This window comes from Sorex araneus, chromosome 5, assembly GCF_027595985.1.
Source record: "Sorex araneus isolate mSorAra2 chromosome 5, mSorAra2.pri, whole genome shotgun sequence".
Classification (NCBI taxonomy): domain Eukaryota; kingdom Metazoa; phylum Chordata; class Mammalia; order Eulipotyphla; family Soricidae; genus Sorex; species Sorex araneus.
The window spans coordinates 29,941,252-29,962,910 of record NC_073306.1 but is presented as its reverse complement, the minus strand read 5'-3'; the positions used below and the strand labels follow the sequence as shown (position 1 = coordinate 29,962,910).

Genomic DNA, 21,659 nt, shown 5'->3' with positions numbered 1-21,659 from the left:
TATTCAGACCTGTTGTCCCGCATTGGTGCCTGACCCCTTTCCCATCCTGTCTCCAGCTCACCTCCCATTTGGGGGATGGGTGTGTCTCCTGCCCATGCCCCTGGTTACTTTTGGTTTTGGGTCACTCCCAGTGAAGCTTAGGGGTCACTCCTGGCTCTGTGCTCAGGAATTACTCCTGGCCGTGCTTGGGGGGCCGTATGGGATGCCAGAGATCGAACCCAGGTCTCCCACAGGCAAGGGAAGCACCCTACTAGCACTACTGTCTATCTGGTCCCTGTTTTCTGGGCCATACCTGGTGGTATTTGGGGCCACTCCTGGCACTGCTCAGAGGACCATGCAGTGCCAGGGATTCAAGCCAGGGTTCCCACATGCGAAATGGCTGTTCCAGCCCATTGGGCTATCTCCCTGGCTCCTGTGCCCCGAAGCTGAAGCAGGAAGGCAGAAGATGGGTGGGGGAGGTGTGCGGGAGTCCCAAGGCTCTGAATGCTGCTCGACACCCGAAACTTTGTGTGGCATTCTGGGTGCACCGCTCAAACCCTGTTATCAAACATGTGACCAATAACACACCTGCTGAACAGCCACTCACCTGTAGGCCATACACAGACCGAAGTTCCACGGCCAACACTTACACCGGGGCCTCCACCACCACAACCAGTCTCCCTGACCCCCCTCCTACCCAGTCAAGAAGAAAGGAACCAGTCGTCACGGGTGAGTTTGTATAGAATATATTTCATTCTTTAAAAATAAAATTTTCAGCATAGCTAACATCTATGCAAACTACAAAAATAGACATCTTTATTATAAATAATTTATGTGGTAGGGGGTGGGCGGGGATACAGAGAACCAACCAGGAATCAGAGAGCAGTGGGGGGCCCAGACTGGCAGAGGGTGCGAGAGGATCCCTCAGGCTTGGTCTGCTTGGTGGGGCAGGAACATGGGGTGGGGTAACAGGGCTGTCCTGCAGCCTCAGGTGCTGGCTTTCGTCCTCTCCAGACACAGGCATGTAGCGGCCCCTCTGTGCAAGGCTGTGGCCTGCCTGGAGGCGGAGGTTTGGTCTGGCTCCCAGGAGGCGTGCGCATGTGTGTTTGTGTGCGTATGTGTGTGTCTGGGGGGGGTGGGCAGCAGACTGGGAGGGGAGCAGACAGCAGCAGCACAGCAGGACACTTCAGGGGTCTGTCCTGCATCCAGTGAGCCCCCCACGGCTCCCCATGACTTCTGGGGGCCAAGCAGGCCCCTCCCCCACTTCTGAGCTTCACCCGGTGGCTGGACAGGGCCCCCTGGAGCTGAGGCTGCCCGGGTTGCTGGCAGCGGGGGCCCAAGCAGGCTCGTCGGACGCCGGGTGCGTGTAGGCGCCAGGGAGTGGCGGAGGGTGCAGGGCCACGGTCATGGAGGCGGTCACTCTGGCAAAGCTCTGGGCCAGTGGCGGGGACAGCCCCCACCGGAGCCCCCTGCCCTGTGGAGCCGGGGGGCTCCGCACCTCTGGGCTCTCCTTGTACATCTGCAGCACCTGCGGGAGGGACACCAGCCCCAGTGAGCCCACGGCTGGGGGGTCACAGGCCCCTTCTGGTGCCCCGATCCCTGGAGACTCTCGGCAGGGACAGGGTTGGGGTGGGGGGTCGGGGTGGGGGCCCGAGGCGGCTGGTGGCACCTCACCGGGAGGGTCCTCAGGAGCCAGGCAGTGACTGGAGCCCCCTGAGGGCATTTTGTCCCTTCCTTACCTTGGCTGTCCCGCCCCACCCCTGGGCTGGGGGCAGAGGGCAGTGGCTCACCTCTGGCGGGGGGCCCAGGATGGACAGCAGCACCGGGAGCAGCACGAGGCCATGCAGGAGCCCCAGGAGCGTGAGCACGGTGAGCACCACGAAGAAGTACCTGGGTGGGTAGAGCGGGGTGAGCCCGGGCAGGCCCCAGCCCCCGCCCTGCAGCCCTGGCAGTCCCGGCCCACCCACCTTACGATGAAGTCAAAGTTGGAACCAGCCAGCATGAGCAGACCCAGCAGGGTGGAGACGGCCCCATCGGCCACTGGGGCAAACATGTGCTCCAGGGCGCGGGCAGCCCGCAGGTTCCGGTTCCCCTGGCTGGTGAGGAAGCCCTGGGGGAGAAGGTGGTCTTAGAACTGCTGCCTCTGTCCCCAACTTGTGCCTACTGGTCCTCTGGGCTCCCTCATGCCTTGTCTTGTTGAGGACCTGCTGGTCGCTGTGTCTGGGCCTGCTTGGTAGCATTGTTTCCTTTCTTTGTTTTTGGGCCACACTCAGTGGTGCTCAGTTACTCCTGGCTCTGTGCTCAGGAATCCCTCCTGGTGATGCTTGGGGGACCACATGGGATGCAGGGGATCGAACCTGGGTCTACTGCATGCAAGGCCAGTGCTGTACTACCCGCTGTACTACTGCTCTGGCCCCCATACTCCTTTCTTATCTATCTCTGGGTGTGTAAACCCCTAGAACATAAGCTCCTTGAGTGTAGAGCCATCTATATTGCTACTGTGTCACCCACTATTCCTCTTGGGGCTAGTGATCAAAGCAAGGGTCCCATGCCCGCAAAGCACGCGCCGGGTATCTGAGCTACAGTCCCAGCCAAGTCTCACACCGGACCCTCGTGCCGCAGACGCTTGGCGCGGGAGCCGCTGGCCCTCCCTGCCCCCGGCCTGTGCTCACCAGAGCCACGTGGACGGTGAACTCCACCCCGATGCCCACAGAGGCCACGAGGATCACCACGGGGATGGCGCTCAGCTTGATGCCCAGGAAGCCCATGATGCCGAAGAGCTCCACAGTCATCATGGCCAGGACCAGCACCTGGGGAGGGCAGGGCTCACCCAGGGCTCCTGGGAGGAGGAGGAGGAGGAGGAGGCAGGGCGGGGCAGCGGGGAGGCCCCTGCTGGGGACTCACGATGAGGCCGGCCGTCCAGGGGCTGAGCAGCAGCAGGGCGCAGACGAGGAAGGTGCACAGCAGCAGGGTGCACACGGCCAGCAGGAAGCAGCGCCGCAGGCCCAGGTACTGCTCCCAGAAGAGGAACGGGGAGCCACTGGGGTAGGCGCGCACCCCGGCCCGGCCCGCCTCGGCGCACGCCGCCCGGGCCCCCTCGATGGCCTCCACGAAGTCCGCTGTGTTCTGGAGGCCGCGCAGCAGGAAGGGGAACTGGGCGAACTCCAGGGGCTGGGCTGCCGGGACTGCAGGGGGGCGGCAGGGAGAGGGGAGGGGTGGCCGTGAGCTCGGGAGCAGCGGGCAGGGTCCAGCTCCTGTCGGGCTCCCCGGCGAGGCCCCAGCTGCGCTCCCCGGGCACTCACTCCGGAGGTTCTCCCCCGTGGTGTCGTATTTGTCGTGCAGCCACTCGGGAGGGGGCGGGTAGAAGTTGGCCTGCGAGGCGGCCAGACCCAGAGGGTCGCTGCTCACCCACACGGTCAGGCCCACGTAGAAGAGCTCGGGCGGGATCAGCCCCTCCTTGTCCACCAGCTTCCTCCTTGTCAGCTGTGGAGGCAGCGTGGGCTGAAGGCTGGGGCTCCGGAGCCCGGGGCCCCTCTGAGTGCGCCCCGTCCAGCCCCCCGCCCAACCTGGCTGAAGTCCAGCGGCTCCTGGGCGTCTCCAGTCTGGATGAGCAGCTTGTAGGCCAGGGCCCCGTCCTCTGAGCCGTTCCGGTAGGAGTGGCGGGTGATACGCCCAGAAGCCCAGTCCTCATCAAACGCAGCCTGGATCCCTGGGGGAGAGAGACGAGGGTGGTGATGGGGGGCACGGCGGGCCCTGCGGGCGGCGGCCCCCTCTGCGGGCTCCCTGCCTCTTTACCCTGTAGCCAGTTGCGGTAGTAGTGCAGCCAGGTGCGGGGCGCCTGGGCCGCGGGCTGCGGCAGCACGGCCTTGAGGGCACTGAAGCGCTGGTGCAGATCAAAGAGGGCACGTTGGGAGCGGGCGTAGTCGAAGCCGCCCTGCGTCACCAGCGCCACCTCGTACAGGGAGAAGTACCTGAGCTGGGCGCTCAGGAAGGCGTGCTCCTTGGTGCCGCGAGGCACCACGTCCGTCAGCGCCAGCCCGTCCTGCACCAAGGTCGCTCCATAGAGACTCAGGCCCAGGAGAGCCCCAAAGAGCACCAGCACGATGGCCTGTGGGACACGGGGACGGAGGCTGAGGGTGGCCCCAGCCTCGGAGCTTCGGGCCTGCTCACTTCCCCAGGCCGCCCTCTTACCTTGGTGTGTGACTGGAGCAGCAAGGGAGCGAACTGAGAGCGGGCAAAATGGGCAAGACTCCAGCGGGCGCAAGGCAGGGGCTTGCAGGTGGCCTTCCGCCCGGTCCCCTCCTCCTGGCCCAGCAGGTCCCGAGTGGACCCTCCCGGGCTGAAGAGCTCCGAGCCCAGCGGGTCAGTCGGTGGGGGCACCAGGTGGGTATGGGGAGGCAGGATGGTGACCACATGCTGGCTGCTGGCTTCACAGTGGGCAAAGGCTTGGACCGTGGCTGTCAGGTGGGCAATGCCCACTGGCACGGTCCTGTCCGCCAGCTCCTGGGGCAGAATCTGAATCACCTGGGCAGAGCAGGGGCTGGAGAAGGCAGGGAGAGGGCTGAGCGGGGTGCGGGGAGAAGCCGTAGAGGGGCGGGCTGGGAGGGGCCGGCGGGCGGGCGGCGGGTACCTGGAGAAGCAGCAGAGCACGTCCAGGCGCTGCGAGTGGCGCCGCTGCAGGTCCAGGCTGAGCACCGCGGGGAACACGAGCATCACGGCCGCAAAGTTGCAGCCCACCACGATGGCCGCCTGGGGGCGCAAAGGCCCGGTGAGGCACCCCGTACTCCGCGCCCACCCAGAGCCCCGCCCTGGGCAGGGGGCGGGGACCTCACCTGCAGGGAGAAGGCCCGCAGGGCTGGGATGGGGACCAGCGCGGCCATGAAGAAGGCGACGATGTTGTTGATGGAGGTGAGGGCGACGCTGGTGCCCGTGCGCTGCAGGCACTCCCCCGTGCGCTCCTGCTGGGACAGGGCGGGCCGGTCCTTAAGGGGCGGTGGAGGGGCGGCACAGGGCAGGGTGCGGGGGTCCTCACAGCTGTCACCAGCCCCAGGCACCCACACTCAGAGACTCTTCTTTAAAATATTTTGTTTTGGGGGCCGGAGCGATAGTATAGTGGGTAGGGTGTTTGCCTTGCATGCGGCCAACCCGGGTTCGATCCCTGACAACCCATATGGTCCCCCCAAGCCCAGCCAGGATTAATTCCTGAGTGCAGAGCCAGGAGTAACCGATGAACATTGCTGGATTTTTGTTGTTGTTGTTATGGGGCCACAGCCGGTGTTTCTCAGGGCATATTCCCGGCTCTGTGCTCAGGAGTCACTCCTGGCGGTGCTCAGGGGACCATACAGGGATTGAACCCTCAATCCTCAAGCCTTCCCCGCTGTACTACTGCTCTGGCCCTAGGCCCCCCCTTTTTTTGCTTTTGTCTTCAAGAACGAGTTTGGAGGTTCTGGCAGAGGAGCAGCTCCTCTAACCCTCGCTGAAGGGAGGCTGCTGGAAGGCCGTCCTCTGGGACCCAGAGCCTTGCTTCGGGAAGGGCACAAGCAGAACAGTGAGGGAGGAAGGGGCAGCTGCCTCGCCAGCCGGCTCAGTTGGACCTTCCCTGGCAATGAATGTGTGGCAGAGGTCATGGCCAGATCACCCTCTCACATCCTGGTTTTGTTTTGAGGCAACCAGCAGGGCCTGGGAGTGGGGGGGACTGCTTGCGGCCATGCTGGGTGGAGTCCGGTCTCCGCAGGCCAAGCCTGCACTCAGCCCGCGAGCTACAGCTCTGAGCCCCTAAGCAGAGCCGCCTTGGGGAGCCCAGGCTGGAGAACAGGGGCTCACCTGGAGAGGGGTGCCGGGGGGCGCCTCTGTGAAGGCGTGTGCGAGCAGGAAGATGTCATCCACACCGATGCCCAGTGCCAAGAAGGGCAGTACCTACGGGAGCACAGGGCGAGCAGCTGGAGGGACTGAGGCTCCCGGGACCTGGGTCTCCAAGCCTGCCCACCGCCCTGCTGTACCTGGGTCGTGGCAGCGTTGAAGGCGATGCCAAGCAGGGCGCAGAGCCCAAGGCCCGAGGCCACTGCCAGGGCCACCAGCAGCACCCCTGCAAGGCCCACGGCCCCCTGGGACTGGGCACAGTCCCACCGCAGCATCGTGACGCAAGCGTAAGCCAGCTGTGGGGAGAGAAGGCAGAGCAGTCCTTCCTCTGAGCGAGATATGCGGAAATACGTTTCAGGGGCACAGTGTGACCCCAACACACCTGCCACCCCACCAGAGAGTCCCCATCCCCCCCACTATCCACGGGCCCCGCCCCATCTGCACCTTCTTCCCCGGCACGGTGGTGGGGGTCCCCGGGGTGAGCATGTGTGTGCGTGTGTGAGAATATCATGGTCCTGGCCGGGACCCACCATGAGCAGGTAGCCCCCTGCCACGCGGGCTGTGCTGACTTCCGAGAAGGCGTGCAGGATGTCGTCCAGCGTGGTGGAGGAGAAGGCGTGGATCTGCTGGGACACGTTCGCGGGCAGGGCCTCCTGGGCCAGCTGGGGAGAGGGAGCGCAGGTGTGAGGGGCGGTGGCGGGCCAAGCAGCCACTGCTGTGGGGGCTCCCGCCTCGCCCTCCTCCCGCCGACCTGCACGAAGCGCCGCTGCCAGGTCTGCAGCACGGTGCCCGCCTGCTCCTCGCTCCAGCCGATGTCGTGTGTCTGGTAGTCGCCCCGGAAGTGCTCGTACAGCTGCCGGGGACTCATCAGCAGGAAGGTGCTCTGCAGGGCTTCTGCCCTGGGGAGGGGGCAGGGAATGAGGGGTCTGAGCTGCGGCAGCCCCCGGGGGCAGGTGGGCAGGAGAGTTTTGCCAGGATGACCTGGCATCCGAGTGAGGGTCCGGAGCCCTGGGAGCCGCATGCTGACTCCCCGAGGGGTCCTACCTCAGCAGCTGGCCGCGGGGATCTCTGGTCACGCCCCCCAACAGCAGCTCCTCCTGCCAGTGCATGAACTTGTGCGAGAAGCCGTGGCAGCCCCCGTTCAGCTCCTGAGCTATGTTGGGAGCCTGCGGGGCACAGGGCAGATGGTCAGTGGCCGGGGGTAGGGGGGGAAGGCTGCCTGCACGGAGCTCCGCTGGCCCGCGCTGCAGATAACGCTCTCCTGAACACGCTCTTTGAGGGGTGAGCTAGTGTTCTGCAGAGAGCCCGGGGGACAGATGCGGGGAGCCACCGGCATGCCTGATGGGTTTTGGGGAAAGGTCCACTCAGAGGAAACAGGAAACTAGGCACACTTGTGTGGAACCGACTTGGAATTTCTCTGTTCGAGTCCATTTCAGTCAAGGTCGGCCCTGCCTGGGTTTAGAACAAGAAAAAGGGATCGTATGATCCTGGGGATGCTCCTTAGAACTAAATTGGAATGGAACATGCCGGAACAGTGGGGGCAGGGTAACAGTGTCCAGCAAGTGGGGTTGGGGCACAGAGCCTAGAGCACGACCGGCTTTCTCCTGGACTGGGAGATGCTGCAGGAGGAGGAGGAGGCTGTGCAGGAAAGGGCCCCCGTCCCCAGCGGCCCTGGCTGGAACTCACCTGTCTGCTCTGATGGTTTGGGGCGCTTGGCGGGCAGTGGGGGTCATCAGGGTGCAGGCAGGGCCGCCCCACGTAGGCCTGGCCCACCTGTGCCTTGTCAAGCAGCTCCCGGAAGCCCTCAAGGGAGGCAAAGGGGCCCAGCTCCTCCAGCAGCTGCTCTGGATCCAGGTTGGTCCACTGGATGTCAGGGCGGCCCCTGAGTGGGGGAGTCAGGGTTGGTGGAGGCCAGAGGTGGGTTCCCACCCTCCACAGTGCTCCTCAGGGACCTGGGTGGGACCCCAGACGCTTCCTAGCTGCTCACTAGTGCCACCCAGTGGAGGGGTGGAGGCTGCTGAGCTGTGGAGTACACGGGGCTGAAGAAGCAAAGGCTGGACACAGCCATGTGGGCATCAGCCAGGGGCAGCTCTCTAGCCTGGGCTAGTCTCGTCCTTCAGGGAATCACCTTTGTTTATTTGTTTTTATGCCACACCCAACTGTGCTCAAGGCTTACTCCTGGGTCTGTGCTCAGGGATCACTCCTGTTGGATTTGGGGGACTCTATAGGGTGCCGGGTTCACACCCGGGTCGGCTGCATGCAAGGCAAGCTCCCTCTCCCCCGCATGACGGCTCCAGCCCTGTGATCTTTCTTAGTTTCTTTTTTCTTTTTCTTTTTGGGTCACACCCAGCAATGCTCAGGGGTTACTCCTGGCTTTGCACTCAGGAATTACTCCTGGCAGTGCTTGGGGGACCATATGGGATGCTGGGGATCGAACTCGGATCGGCCGCGTGCAAGGCAAATGCCCTACCTGCTGTGCTATCGCTCGGCCCTCTTTCTTCGTTTCTTTCTTTCTTTAAGTAACACCTGGCAGCGCTCAGAGGTCACTCCTGGGTTCTGCACCCAGGAATTATGGAGGTGCTTGGGGGACCATATGGGATGCCGGGGATGGAACCCAGGTTGGCCGTGTGCAAGGCAAGCGCCCTACCTGCCTACCTGGTGTACTCTCGCTCTGGCCCCGGTCTGATCTTTCTTTGGAAGCAAGGAAAAGGGGGATCTGTCCCTTGCCTGGGCGGCCATGAGGCCTAGGCGAGGCTGGATCTCTTTCACTGACACCCCGCCAGCCTTGGGGTACTCACGGCAAGTAGGCAGAGCCCCCTTGGAGCTTGGCTCCCTCCCAGAAGCAGTCGAGGGGGGTGAGGATCACGCATGGAAATAGCTTCTCAATCATCTGCCAGGAACATCCCAGGCCCCAGTCAGTCCTGGGTCCCCTCACCCACCCTCAGCAAACCCCTCCCTGCTCCTGATATCCCCCCACCCCCCACCCCAACACACACACATACACACACACACACACACACACACACACACACACACACACACACACAGCCCTTCCCCACTGCACAGAGGTTCAACCTCCCTCCAGGCTCAGAGCAGCTCACGAGACTTACCCGCTCAATCATGCCGTTTTCAATAAGGGGAACCCCGGACTTATAGCAGATTTTGTTCAGATCCCAGGACCTGCAAAAGCCAGGGGCACAGAAGCTCAGCAGGGGAGGGGTGCCCCGTTCCCGCCCGGCCGCTTCGGGCCTCCCTCTCGGCTGCTCAGGGGCTCAGCCACACTTACTTTCCATAGAGTGATACTTGCACTTTACTGGCCGTGAGGGCTGCCTGGAGGTGGAGGCTAAGAGCCTCTGGCGTGAGCACGTTCTCCCCCTCCTGGCGTGGGGTCTGTATCAGCATCTGCGAGGTGTACGCAGCCTCCTCCCCCAGCTTCTCCTTGGTGTAATGCAGCTCCTGGCTCACGCGGCTGCCCACTGCCAGAGCAGAGAGAACAAGCTGGGGGGAGAGAGCCTCGCTGGATCAGGGCTCGGGGGTCCGCCCCTGCCAGGGCCTCTGCAGGCCTCTCAGGAGTCGGCCCCACCTGCTCCCCAACACCCCATCGGGCCCCCCCAGATCCTCTGCCAGGGCACTGGAGCCGCCTCCCCCTGTTGTTCCGGGGCCACACCTGGGGGGGCTCAGGAGCTACTCCAGGCTCTGTAGTTTGGGGGTCACATGCAGTGCCTGGGATTGACCCTGGGCCTCCTGCACACACAGCATGTCCTCGGCCCCTTGAGCTCCCTCTCCGCCCTCTGTGCATTCCCTGTGCTATCATGGGTGTAAGCAGTAACTAGGTAATCTGGGTTGGGGCAAATAACCTAAAAATGAGATGGGAGGCTGGAGCGATAGCACAGTGGGTAGGGCGTTTGCCTTGGACGCGGCCGACCCACGTTCGATTCCCAGCATCCCATATGGTCCCCTGAGCACCGCTAGGAGTAATTCCTGAATGCAGAGCCAGGAGTGACCCCTGTGTATCGCCGGGTGTGACCCAAAAAGAAAAAAAAAATGAGATGGGCAAGAACTGAGGTGGGGTGTGCTGGCGAGGGAGCCTCGGTCGGAGTCTCTGCTCGGCGGGAGGAGCACCAGGGCTAAAGGGGCCACAGGGAGAGCCCCCTGAAATAGGTGAGAGACGGGGTTACTGCAGACGAGACTAATGTCTCCCAGGCTTCTTTTGCAGATGGGAAAGTTGTGAGTGAGTGTCCATGGGTCTGTGGGGACACAGTTCTGAGAGGCTCCGTCTGTTGGTGTGATACTGTCAATGTCACTATTGGATGAAGAGCTCATGTGCCCTGGCCGAGGTCACCCAGCTTCTTGTCTAGCACCTAAGTCCCAGCACGAGGCCTGCGTGTGTCTCCGTCACCCAGCGCCCTCGCCCCTGCATTAGGTGGGCCAGGGTGAAGCTCAGGGGAGGGGAGGGGAAGACAAGGGCCTGAGTCCCACCCCCTGCGTGTTCTATACACCCGCCTGATGCCCAGTTCTGCTTCTACCTCTCTGGGCCTCTTCGGGGGGTCAGTGGCACCTGCGGTCCCCAGGTCTGGCTTCAGTGGAATCTTCATGCACCCAAATCTCTGTTTCATTTTGTTACGTTGGAAACACAACCCAGGGTCTCACCCACATGAAGAACAACACCAGCCACATCCCTGATTACGAATCTCCTTTTCAAACCCCTTCTCCTCTCCTCGCCTATGAGACCCAAACTCTTAGTAACCGTCAGCTGACTGGCCCACTCTGCTCACCTGTCGCCCCAGACACCTTGTGCTTTTGTTTATGGGCCATAACTGTAGTGTTTAGGACTTACTCTTGGCTCTGTCATCAGGGGTCCCTCACAGCAAGGGGGGGCGGGTCAGGGAACTATCCTGGGTGCTGGGGGACGGTTGGCTGCTCGAGAGTCCAACACCCTACCCGCCGTACTACTCAGTCCAGCCCCCTGCCACATTCTGGCCCTCCCTCCCTCCCTCACGATCTCACCTGGCCATCTCACATTCCACGGGCACATTTTACCTTTTTTTTCCTTTCGGTTTTTGGGCCACACCTGCCAATGCTCAGGGGTTACTCCTGGCTCTGCACTTAGAAATGACTCCTGGCAGTGCTGGGGGATCAGATGGGATGCCAGGGCTAGAACCTGGGTCAGCCATATGCAAGACAAGTGCCCTACCTGCTGTACTATAGCTCCAGCCCCAAGAGGAACGCAAACACAATCCCACCTCTCGGTCGCCTGACTCCAGCCCTTCCCGGTGAGCACTGTGGTGCTTATTTCACCAGGCTGAGGCCACAGCTGCCACAGGGGACAGAAGGGAGCAGGCAGATAAGCTCTTCTGAGTGAGTTTCCTGACGGGGGGGGGGGGGGGGGGCGTGTAGGGTAGAAGGAGGGAACCCAGAGTGTGAATAAGAAAGCAAGGGAAACACTGACCTTCAAAAATGCAGCGTCAGGGCCTGGAGCTGTGTGGAGGCCCTACTCATTGTGGAGGCCCTACTCTGCTCAAGGAGGCCCCGGTTTTGATCCGTGGCACCTCTCCCCACCCCTGCCAAAGACAGGATCTCAGTGGTAGAACTCACCAGGCCCTGGGGGCCATCCTTTGCACCAAGGGTGGGGGGAAACATGACAGAGAGTCAAGAACTCTCCGAAAAATGATGGGAAAAAAGAAGTCTGGGCTGACAGTGAGGACAGATCTGAGGAGAGGGGAGCGGAGATGCTGGCGGGAAGAGGCAGCGGGTGGAGGGGACAGTGCAAGTTCTTACAGACTCTCCCTGGACACTTGTCTGTGCTGGGGACAAATTATTTGCTCTCTCTAAGCCTCAACTCCCATCTGTAAAATGGGAACAATACCTACCTTGGTAGAATTAGAATCAATGTTGGCACAAAAGTACTTAGGGAGTTTCCCAGGACAAAATAGGCACATAGACACAGTTATTATTCAGTGGCTGCCAGGAGAGGAGTGATGTAACAGAAAAACGAGAACTAGAGGGAAAAAGACTGTGGGTGGGAAAGGAAATAGAATAGCAATTCAAGCTTTTTTGTTTTTTCCCCACTTTGCTCTGTGTTTTTTGGTTCTGGGGCCACAGTGAAACCACCAGGAGTTGGGAGGCTCTTGCGTGAGCAATGTTTGTGGAGCTGGATCCAGCCTGGGGCTCCTGCTTCTCAAGAACAGGCTTGAGCCCTTGGACCTATTTCCCCAGTTCTGCAATACATTCGCTAAAAAACTCCTGTGTGTGGCTTTACAAAAGGGAAACATAACTGGTTAATAGCACGGAGAAGTAATTCCATCCTACAGGTAATTTAATTTGTACTTAAAAAAGCAATCAGTCATCATCTATCAAATGAGCAAACATTAAAAAATTGGTAGCACGGGGCCAGACCTGTAGCTCAGCAGTAAAATTCTTTTTTATTCCCCCCACCGAGTAATCAAGTTCTTGCCTTACCTGTGTGAGGCTCTGGGTTTGGCACCATAAAAAAAAGAAAGAAAACCAAAACAAAACAAAAACCAACTCAAAACTTGGTAGCACCATTGGCAGCTCACAGGAGTGCACACAGAGCTACTGTGAGAATAAGGCTTGGTACGGTTCGGGGCGTGGTGGGGAGCAATACTGTGGTTTAGATAAGACCCTCAGTAATATGTCTCATCTTTGTTCTGGAAACTTCACACTGGAGGAAGGGTCTGGGAGTTCCTGACTTCTGGGGCTTCTATGAGTGAGTGGGAGACAAGCTGGGAGGTGAGCCCAGCTAGAGGACCTGACGTGTTCCTCCCTAACTGTGCTCTGAGCCGAGGGTGAACCGGAGTTGGTCAGGGAGAGAAGACACGGCTCCTCTCAGATCTGGCCTCACTTCCAGCCTGGGTTGCTCTTTTTTCCCATCACCTTTCTATCGTGCTTCCTTCCTTCCTTTCTTTCTCTCTTTCTTACTTTTTTTTTTGGGTCACACAGGCGATGTTCAGGGGTTACTCCTGGCTCTGCACTCAGGAATTACTCCTGGCGGTGCTTGGGGGACCATATGGGATGCCCAGGATTGAACCCGAGTTGGCCATGTGCAAAGCAAACGCACTACCTGCTGTGCTATCGCTCCAGCCACCCCCACCCCCCATCGCTTTTCTAAGGACCCTTGATGCTCTTGCATTTTTTCCCCCCTCTTTCCCTCTTTATGCAAAGAATGGGCCCCAGGGCCTCATGAGCTCTGCCACCCAGCCCTGGCTGAGCTATATTATCTTTGGTACGGCTGAGGGAGAGGTGCCACGGATCCAAAGCAGGGTCTCACCGGGGCCGACAGGGGCTCCGCACTATGGGTCAGATATGTGCAGGGAAATGGTCAAAGACCCGTGCGACTCGACTGCTGAGAGCGAGCAGGAGAGAATGCTGGAGCGAAGAAGGAAATCACGGAGCACCTGGTGTGCTTAGGCGCTGGATTGCCAGAAGGCTGCAGAAGGCAATGGGGAAAGGGGAAGGAGCCGGTAAGACCCAAATATGCCACCAGAGGGCAGTGTGGAGGCAGTCGCCCGTGGTCGCCTTTCTAACCTTGAATTTTCACCCTCCGCTCGGCAGAGTGATTGGAGAAATCGAGGCCCCCTCTCAGTCTCAGCAAGTACAATTTGATGAGTCTAAGCAGTCGACTACAGTAATTGCACCGCCTTTGCCAAATGAAGGATTTAGGCATAGGTTGTTAGGTGTTTTTTTTTTTTTCTTTTTGGGTCACAGGAGTAACCCTGGCTTTGTACTCAGGAACTACTCCTGATGGTGCTTGGGGAGACCATATGGGATGCCAGGGATCGAACCCGGGTCGGCCGCGTGCAAGGCAAACGCCCTACCCGCGGTGCTATCGCTCCGGCCCCTAGGCATAGGTTGGTTTTTACCAGAGCAACCAAATGGGAAGTAGGCTGATGAAGGTGGCGAGAGGGGAAGAGGGGGCTTCTGGTAAGCCTTTTCCTCAGTTTCTTTTTTCTAATTTTTTTTTCTGTGGGTGGCACACACTGCAGTGCTCAGAGCTAACTCCTGGTTCTGGACTCAGGGATCACTCCTGGTGAGCTGGGGGGGATCATACGTGGAACTGGACCAGATTGGTCAAGTGCAAGGCCAGAGCCCTACCCTCTCTCTGGACTATCATCCTGGCCCCACTCTCTTCATTTTCAGAAAAGGACACTCTGCCCCTGCAGCAGCCACCTTGGAACAGGGAGGCAACAAGCCTGAAGACAACGTTTGGTCTTTGTTCTTGGGGCACAAAGTAGTGCTCGGGGATTTGCTTCTAGAGAGATGCTCTGGGGACCATGCAGAGCTAGGAATCAAACCCAGGGCCTTGCATGTGCTGGACCACTGAGCCACATCCCTGGTCTGTGGAATTTTGGGGGGGAGGGGTGGTGGGGTGGGGATTGGGTTTTGGGGCCACACCCAGCAATGCTCAGGGGTTCTGCATTCAGGAATTACTCCTGGTGGTGCTTGGGGACCATATGGGATGCCTGGTGGTGCCGGGGATCAAACCTGGGTCGGCCGCATTCAGGGCAAGTATCCTGCCAGCTGGACTATCATTCTGGCCCCTCTTTGTTTTTGAGCCATACCCAGATATATTTGGGGTTTACATTTTCACTATTGCTCTGGCCCCTGAGGGTGTGTGTGTGTGTGTGTGTGTGTGTGTGTGTGTGTGTGTGTGTGTGTGTGTGTGTGCGTGCGCATACGCACATGTTTATTTTTGAGCAAACACCTGGCAGTGTTCAGGGTTTACTCTTAGCTCTGCACTCAGGGGTTTCTCCTTTCTCCTGGTGGGATTCAGGGGACCCTATGGGGTGTCAGGGATTGATCGTGGGTTGGCCACATGCAAGGCAAATATCCTACCTGCTGTACAATTGCTCAGGCCTCTTCCACCTAAGCTTTTTATTATTATTATTTTTTTGGAGGGGGGTCACACCTGGCGATGCACAGGGGTTACTCCTGGCTGTGCACTCAGGAATTACTCCTGGCGGTGCTCAGGGGACCATATGGGATGCTGGGGATTGAACCCAGGTCGGCCACGTGCAAGGCAAACGCCCTACCCGCTGTGCTATCACTCCAGCCCCTAAGCTTTTTATTATTATTTTTTAAAGGCTATAGCCAAGAAGCTATAGCCAAGTATTCCTGGCTATAGCTCAGGAATCTCTCCTGGCAGGGCTTGGGGATCAAACCTGGGTCAGCAAGGCAAGTGCCCTACCCACTGTACTATCTCTCCAGCCCTAGACTGCATTTCAAACATAACTTTTTGTTTTTTTTCTTTTTTTGGTACCATCCATATAAGTAAAGCATTCACTTTACCACTGACTACATCTCCAGCTCATGTAGTTTTCTCTTTACATGCTCTAGGAAGCCAAAAACTTTCTGGGACTCACTTCATTGTGATATCTGCTTTACTAGTGGTTTGGAATAGCACCTCTGTTCTCTCCGAGGTATGACTGTACACTGACAGCTGGAGGCAGCAAAAGCCTAAAGGGATGGAGAGGAGAAGCCTGTTCTGAGCGTGGTCGGAAAGAAGGGAGTGGACCAGTGAGGGGCAACTGGCTTGAAGTGTGAAACCGGGAGTCCGGTCCTTGGCATTACCCAAGACTGTTGACGGTCATTCCCAGCAAGTATACCCCCCACCCCCAGTGTACCACCTCCAAATATGTCACCCTAACTGTGTGAACTCCAGCACTGCACAACAGACAACAACAAAGGGAGGAGGAGAAAGAAAAGGAAAATTAGAAATACTCTTTCACACTTTATAAGATGGTGGGTGGAAGAGCTGAGTAGTCAGGTATTAAAGATAAGAAATTTGGGGGGCACTGGAGGGTCCAGAGCAATAGTACAGGGGGTAGGGTGCTTGCCTTACATGCAGCTGACCCAGGGTTGATCCCCAATACTACATAAGATATCCTTAGCCTGCCAGGAGTGATCCTTGAGTGCCAAGCCAGCACTAACTCCTGAGCACTGGCCCCTCAAAAAAAAAAAAAAAGCTGATGCTGGAGGCCAGGTGAGGAAAGGAGAGCTCAGAACTAAAACGTCCACGAAGGGAAGGCTCCTTAGAGCCACAACCTTCACTGGAGCACCTGGAAGATAGTCCTGATCTACCGTGCATTCCTGAAAGGCCCTGCACAAGATGAGGTGTTGAGCTGCTAACTCCAGGCCGGAAAAGAAAAGATGGAGCAAGTTCTTGTTCCTGTCATAATATCAGTGAATGAGAACAAGAATGGCAGTGTCTGAGCGGCAAGGGCTTGCTGAAACTGCCTGACGAGAGATGCACCCCAGGGAACAGAGAAATAGTACAAGGGGCAGGGCTTGCCTTACCTTGCACGCAGTCAACCCAGGTTCAATCCCCAGCACCCCATGGAGCCCCCTAAATCACGCCAGGAATGATTCCTGAGAGCAGAGACAGGAGGAAGCCCTGCACCACCAGGGGCTCCCCCTCGCTCCCCCAATAAAAACTAGAGAAGCACCTCTAAGACCACAAGCCAAAACAAACGCCCCTCAGCCAGCATGTGTGAGCACCTGGAGTGAGCGTCACTGCTGGGACCTCTCAGCTCGCCCTCCCTGGACCAGAGGACATTTTCCTGAAGCAAATGGGCAGCGACTTGCTATCCCTGGACCACTGTCTCTCAACTGAGTTCCTTTGTGTAGAATACAGTGGAAATTTGTCCTTGCCACTACCGCCAAAACTGACACCAGTGTGTGAAAATCCCAAACCGTCTCACTGATGTGTACTCCAAAAGAAGCTGTGTAAGCCCAGATGCCAGGAAGACGAGACCTTTGACACAGAAAGAGAAGGAGGAGATGATAGAGTAGAGAAGGTTGATCAGAACAGTACAGATTTGTAAATCCTGCTCTAAATCACAGCTGTTCCCAGTCCCAGGGCTACCTGTGCTCTGTGTTCGCTCTCACAAATGGCCTGTTTGTCCCAGATGGGCACCCTTCCGAACAAACAACCAAATAAGGGACCTGAGCGGCTAGTAAGTAGGTAGGACACGTGCCTTGCATGCAGCCAACCTGGGTTCGATCTCCCACATCGTATGGCTCCTCCATGCACCGCCAGGAGAATTTCTGAGTATAGAACCACGAGCAACCCCCAAGCACAGCTGGGTGTGGCCCCCAAACAAACACAATGAAATAAACAAATAAGAAACAACCAAATAATTAATTCATTTCCAAAAAAGAGGGGAAAAAAAGAGAAATTGCTGAAATGGCAACTAATCAGGTATGGGGAAGATTTGAGGGCGACTCCTTAGTTTGTTTACTTTTGAACTCATTGACTTATTTTTGTTGAGGGGCCACACCTGGAAAAGCTCAGCGCCACACCGGCAAGGTCCTGGGAGCTCGTTCTTGGCAGAACTCAGCGGACCATGTGGTGCTGGGGCTGGACCCTGGGTTTCCCGCACCAGAGGCCTGCGCTCCCGTCCTTTGCGCTATCTCCGTGGTCCTATTTATTTGTGTGGGTGGTTGTCACACCAGTGGGGGTGGTCAACCTCCTCTAAACAAATGCCTGCATGTTTCTCAGGTTCAGGCTCTACTTTCAAGCCATTTCTGTCACAGTGTGTTATTTCAGAAAACAATTCATCTCCGAGCCCTTTAATTTTCCAATTGATCAGGAAGGACAAACCCATTCCCGGGCTCAGCAGGACGAAATTCGAAATTCGGAGAACTCTGAAATCTGCCCTGGAACCCGGATGGGGTAGGTGCTGCTTCTTCCTGTGCTTTCTGTGTTCAAAGGGGGGAAGAACTTAAGAACCCCCTAAGTGCTCCTCTTCATCGGCTCCCCTAACCCCCCTCAACTCCAGACAATTCTGAGTGTTAATGGAGAGAGAAAAGACCAGGTCAGAATCACCACTTTGACCTCAGCCCCTGCAGTGACAGCACCGACAGCACCAAGCAGAATACTGGGGCCGGGGAGAGGCTGTAGGACTGGCTGCCCTCCGACGCCCCCACCCACAAAGAGCGACAGATCCCCAGGGGGGGCCTGGCCGCTGGGTGCCAGAGAGCAGGGTCGAGAGGATGAAGAAACACGGGGGGTCCACATGATGTTTAGATGAGGAAGATGGGGTGGCGGTGGAGGAGAAAGGGAGTGTGTGTGCGGGGGAGGGGGGAGACAGACTCTATTGTGGCAGGAAATAGAAGAGTCATTTGGGACCACCCAGGCAGCGGTGGTGTGGGTGGGGGTTATGTGTATGTGCGTGTATGCACATGTGTGTCCTGGGGCTGGGGGCAGGCAGGCACAGAGAAACATCTGCTCTGGACCCCAGGGCTGGCCCTGAGTGTGTATGTATATGAGAGTCTGCCGAGTGCTGGGGGTAGGGTGGGGATGGGGGGTGGGAGCCCCACAGGCAGGCTCCAAGAAACATCTGCTCTGGATCTAAGGGCTTGCCAGCATTGAAATAACTCAAGGGTGAAAGACTAACCTGGGCCCTGCCTTTGGGTGTGGTCCAGAGTTGGCGGGGAGGCTTTGGGGGAACCCACAAATACACACTTCCCAGGAAAAACCAGAAGGGAGTTTGACTGTTAGAGGGATGACATATAAAGCCAGGGTCCAGGAGTGTTATGGGACTGGAGAGATAGCAGCTAGGGCAATTGTCTCGTACACAGTTGACCCGGGTTTGATCTCTGGTATTTCATACAGTCCCCTGAGTCCTGCCAGGAGTGGCCCTTGAGCAGAGAACCAGGAGCCTGCCCTTGGCACAGAGCCAGGAGTAAGCCCTGAGCACAACTACATCTAGGAGTGGCCCACAGAGCCCCAAAAGAAAGAAGAGTTATGCTGAGATTATTAACAAGAAATCTTTTTTTTTTCTTTTTTCTAATGCTTTCATCACTAAGTGAGCGCTGGCACTACCTGACTCTCCTGTGGCTTCAAAGTGCGGATTCTGTGCTGCCTCCCTGTCGGGGGTGCAGGACCCCTCCTGGGAAGGTATCACATTTACTCAGTTTCCCCAGCCTTCTGGTTCTAACTTTTCTGTTTCTCCTCATTAGATGTGATCTCTCCTCGTCTTCTCTGAGGCAATATACCATTATATTCTGCTCCATATGATCCTGAATATCGGAGCCCAGTGCGTAACTTCCTTCCCCCGGCCCGGAAAGATGGGTCTTGTTTCTGCTGCCTTTGCAGAACACCGGGGAGAGCGCGCCAAGGGCCAGGGTGCACGGCTTGCATGTCCCAGGCCCTGTCCTTTGATTCCTGGCACTGCCTGCCCCCCTGGGCGCTGCCAGGCAAAGCTCTGGAAGTCCCTAAGCACCACTGGGAGTGACCCCAGGACCCTCTGAGCACTGCTTGGGAGGCCGCCCCGAACACACAAAGGTTGGGAACAGATGTAAAATAAACACACTGAGACTCAGAGATAACGACTCTATAAACTCCTTCCCTCTTAGCGGCAGATGTCTGTCTCCAGGTGTGGGAGGGGGCAGAGATCCCGGGAGCCGGCCGCCCCCCCTCCCCCCGCACCAGCCCAGCCCGCTCCGTTTCCATCCTAGCTCCTTGCCCTGTCCTTGTCTTTGAGCTCACCAGACCCCAACAACTATGGGGAAATAGTCATGACTCACCTTCTACCCAGAGCTGCTCTAGGTCCGTCTCAATGACGGCCAGGCGGAGCCCCAGCGCCAGGGCCCCGAAGGCCAGCAGTCCCAGGAAGAGCACTTTGCCACAGTGTCTCTGGATCCTGCAGCCCAGAGAGAAGAGCAGGCCCTGGAAGTACGCGCGAAGCCAGAGCGGAGCCTTCAGGCTCCCAGCTAGGATCTGGGAGGGAGAGAGGAGGGTTAGCCAGGCATGATGGCAACAAAGCAGGAAGCCCTTCCCTTTTCTCACCGTGCACACCCTGCGCGGAGCCCAGCTTCTGGGTGTCTGGGTACCCGGCACTTACACAGACACAGGCCCAATATGGAAAAAAAAACAAACTCCATCACCTCCAGCACACACACACACACACACACACACACACACACACACACACAGAGACACACATACACAGGCCCAATATGGAAAAAAGACTGAACTCCATCCTCTCCAGCAAATACACACACACACACACACACACACACACACACACACACACAGAGGCCCAATATGGAAAAAAGACCCAACTCCATCCTCTCCAGCAAATACACACACACACACACACACACACACACACACACACACACACACACACACACACACACACACACACACACACACACCATGATGCCCTTTCAGTAACAGGAATGCAACACGCAGTGCCTAAAAGGAAAATAGAAAAAAGTGTCTGCGATAGAGGCCGGCTGGGGGGCCGGAGGGAAACTGGGGACACGGGGGAGGTAATGGACCCTGGTGAAGGGATGGGTGCTGGGACTTTGTAAAGCTGAAACTCAATCACGAACAACTTTGGATCTCAGGGTGATTCACTACATTAAATAAAAATTTTAAAAAGAAGGCACAGATCCATTTCCTGCGAGTGAATTAACAGCATACGAACCTGTTCTCGAGGGGACGGAGGGGAAACCCATTCTCACACCAAGGCAGGCACGCGCACCCCCCGCCGCCCTGCCGGAGCCCGGGGCACCGACCCCCGCCCCGTCCCACACTGCCCGTTTCTGACTTTCTCTGCACTCACCTGGGGGGCTGTGGATCGAGCTGGGGGCGTGTAGCTGGGGGGCAGCTCCCCCAGGGACGGCGGCCGAGCCATGGCAGCCGGGACAGGGGGCGTGGGCACCCCCAACCCGCGTTATCTGGGGTCTCCCATAGGCGGCCCCGCGGCGGGGGTCCCGAGGAGCCCGCTCCGGCGCGCGTGCGGGCCGGGCTCGGCGGCGGGCGGACTCGCGGCCCCGCGGCGCCCGGCGCGGCTCGAGGTGGCGGCTGCAGTGCCGAGGACGCGTCTGTAGCTGCAGAAAAAGGGAGCGGGCCGGGGCGGCGCCCTCCCATTGGCCGAGGGGCCTGCAAATTACCCGGAGCCGCGCGGCCGGATCTGCTGCTAGGCAACGGCGCCGCGGGGGGCGGGGCGGGAGACCACCCAGGCAGGGCCACCCCCAGCCTCGCTCGCCGCCGGCCCCCGGCGCCCCGCGAGCACTCTGGGGAGGCGCGGGGCCACGGGCCGGCCCCCGAGAAGGCGCAGAGAGTGTATCTGAAGCTCCCGAAGGTTCCTCGCAGCCTTCCTAGCACGCCCCTGACTCGGCCCCGCTGGGGCGCTCCAGGAGGCGCTCGGAGCCAGTCCTCTCTCCAAAGTGAACATCGGGTTTCCTTGTTTGTTTGTTTGCTTGTTGGCCACACACGGCGATGCCCAGGGCTTACTGGGGGCTCTGCACTCCGGGATCCCGCCTGGCGGGGTTCCGGTACCATGTGGGATGTCGAGGATCGAACCCGAGTCTGCAAGGCAAGTGCCTTACCCGCTCCGGCCCCTAAAGTGAAAATACCTTAAAACACAAAGCCCACTTGACGTACAGCCCTGCAGGACCCCAAACAAGCTTTCTCTCCCACCGGTCCCTCACACCAACCTCGCGGGCCCGCCTGCCCTGCACAACCACCAGAATGTCCCAGACGCACCCGGTGATTCTGTTGAGTGTCTGCTTTGGAACATATTTGAGAACTCTTGGCAGAGAACCGAGATACTGAGCGGGAATCAATGACCGCTTCTTTGAAACACTTCTTGAATTTTTTTTCTGGGGGTGGGGACACACCCGGGGATGCTCAGGGGTTTTTCCTGGCTCTGCACTCTGGCGGTGCCTCCGGGACCATAAGGGATGCTGAGGATCTGACCCCAGTCTGCCGGTGCAAGCCAAGAGCCCTACACACTGTACTAACACTTTGGCCCTTGTTCTTTCTGTTCCTTATGGCACTCAATTTA

General features: G+C 58.4%; 1 protein-coding gene across 2 annotated transcripts; it reads right to left on the bottom strand.

Annotated features, from left to right (window-relative positions):
• Nucleotides 1-771: 771 nt before the first annotated feature.
• PTCH2 (patched 2) lies at nt 772-20,666 on the bottom strand. Of its 2 annotated transcripts, XM_055138998.1 has the most exons (22): nt 20,433-20,666; nt 19,387-19,579; nt 9,125-9,314; nt 8,949-9,018; nt 8,637-8,728; nt 7,525-7,720; nt 6,883-7,004; nt 6,590-6,737; nt 6,369-6,500; nt 5,979-6,134; nt 5,803-5,895; nt 4,812-4,937; nt 4,610-4,728; nt 4,171-4,519; nt 3,775-4,087; nt 3,546-3,688; nt 3,282-3,462; nt 2,884-3,164; nt 2,652-2,789; nt 1,947-2,089; nt 1,770-1,869; nt 772-1,507 (listed from the first exon to the last, which is right to left on the bottom strand). In XM_055138998.1, the coding sequence occupies exons 1-22, from the start codon at nt 20,502-20,504 to the stop codon at nt 1,253-1,255; spliced, it is 3,612 nt and encodes a 1,203-aa protein (XP_054994973.1). In that variant the 5' UTR covers nt 20,505-20,666; the 3' UTR covers nt 772-1,252. The 2 variants fall into 2 exon arrangements, with proteins under 2 accessions (XP_054994973.1, XP_054994974.1); XM_055138999.1 differs by lacking the exons at nt 772-1,507; nt 1,770-1,869; nt 1,947-2,089; nt 2,652-2,789; nt 2,884-3,164 and having other exon boundaries at nt 3,327-3,462; nt 3,775-3,862; nt 3,951-4,087.
• Nucleotides 20,667-21,659: the final 993 nt, after the last annotated feature.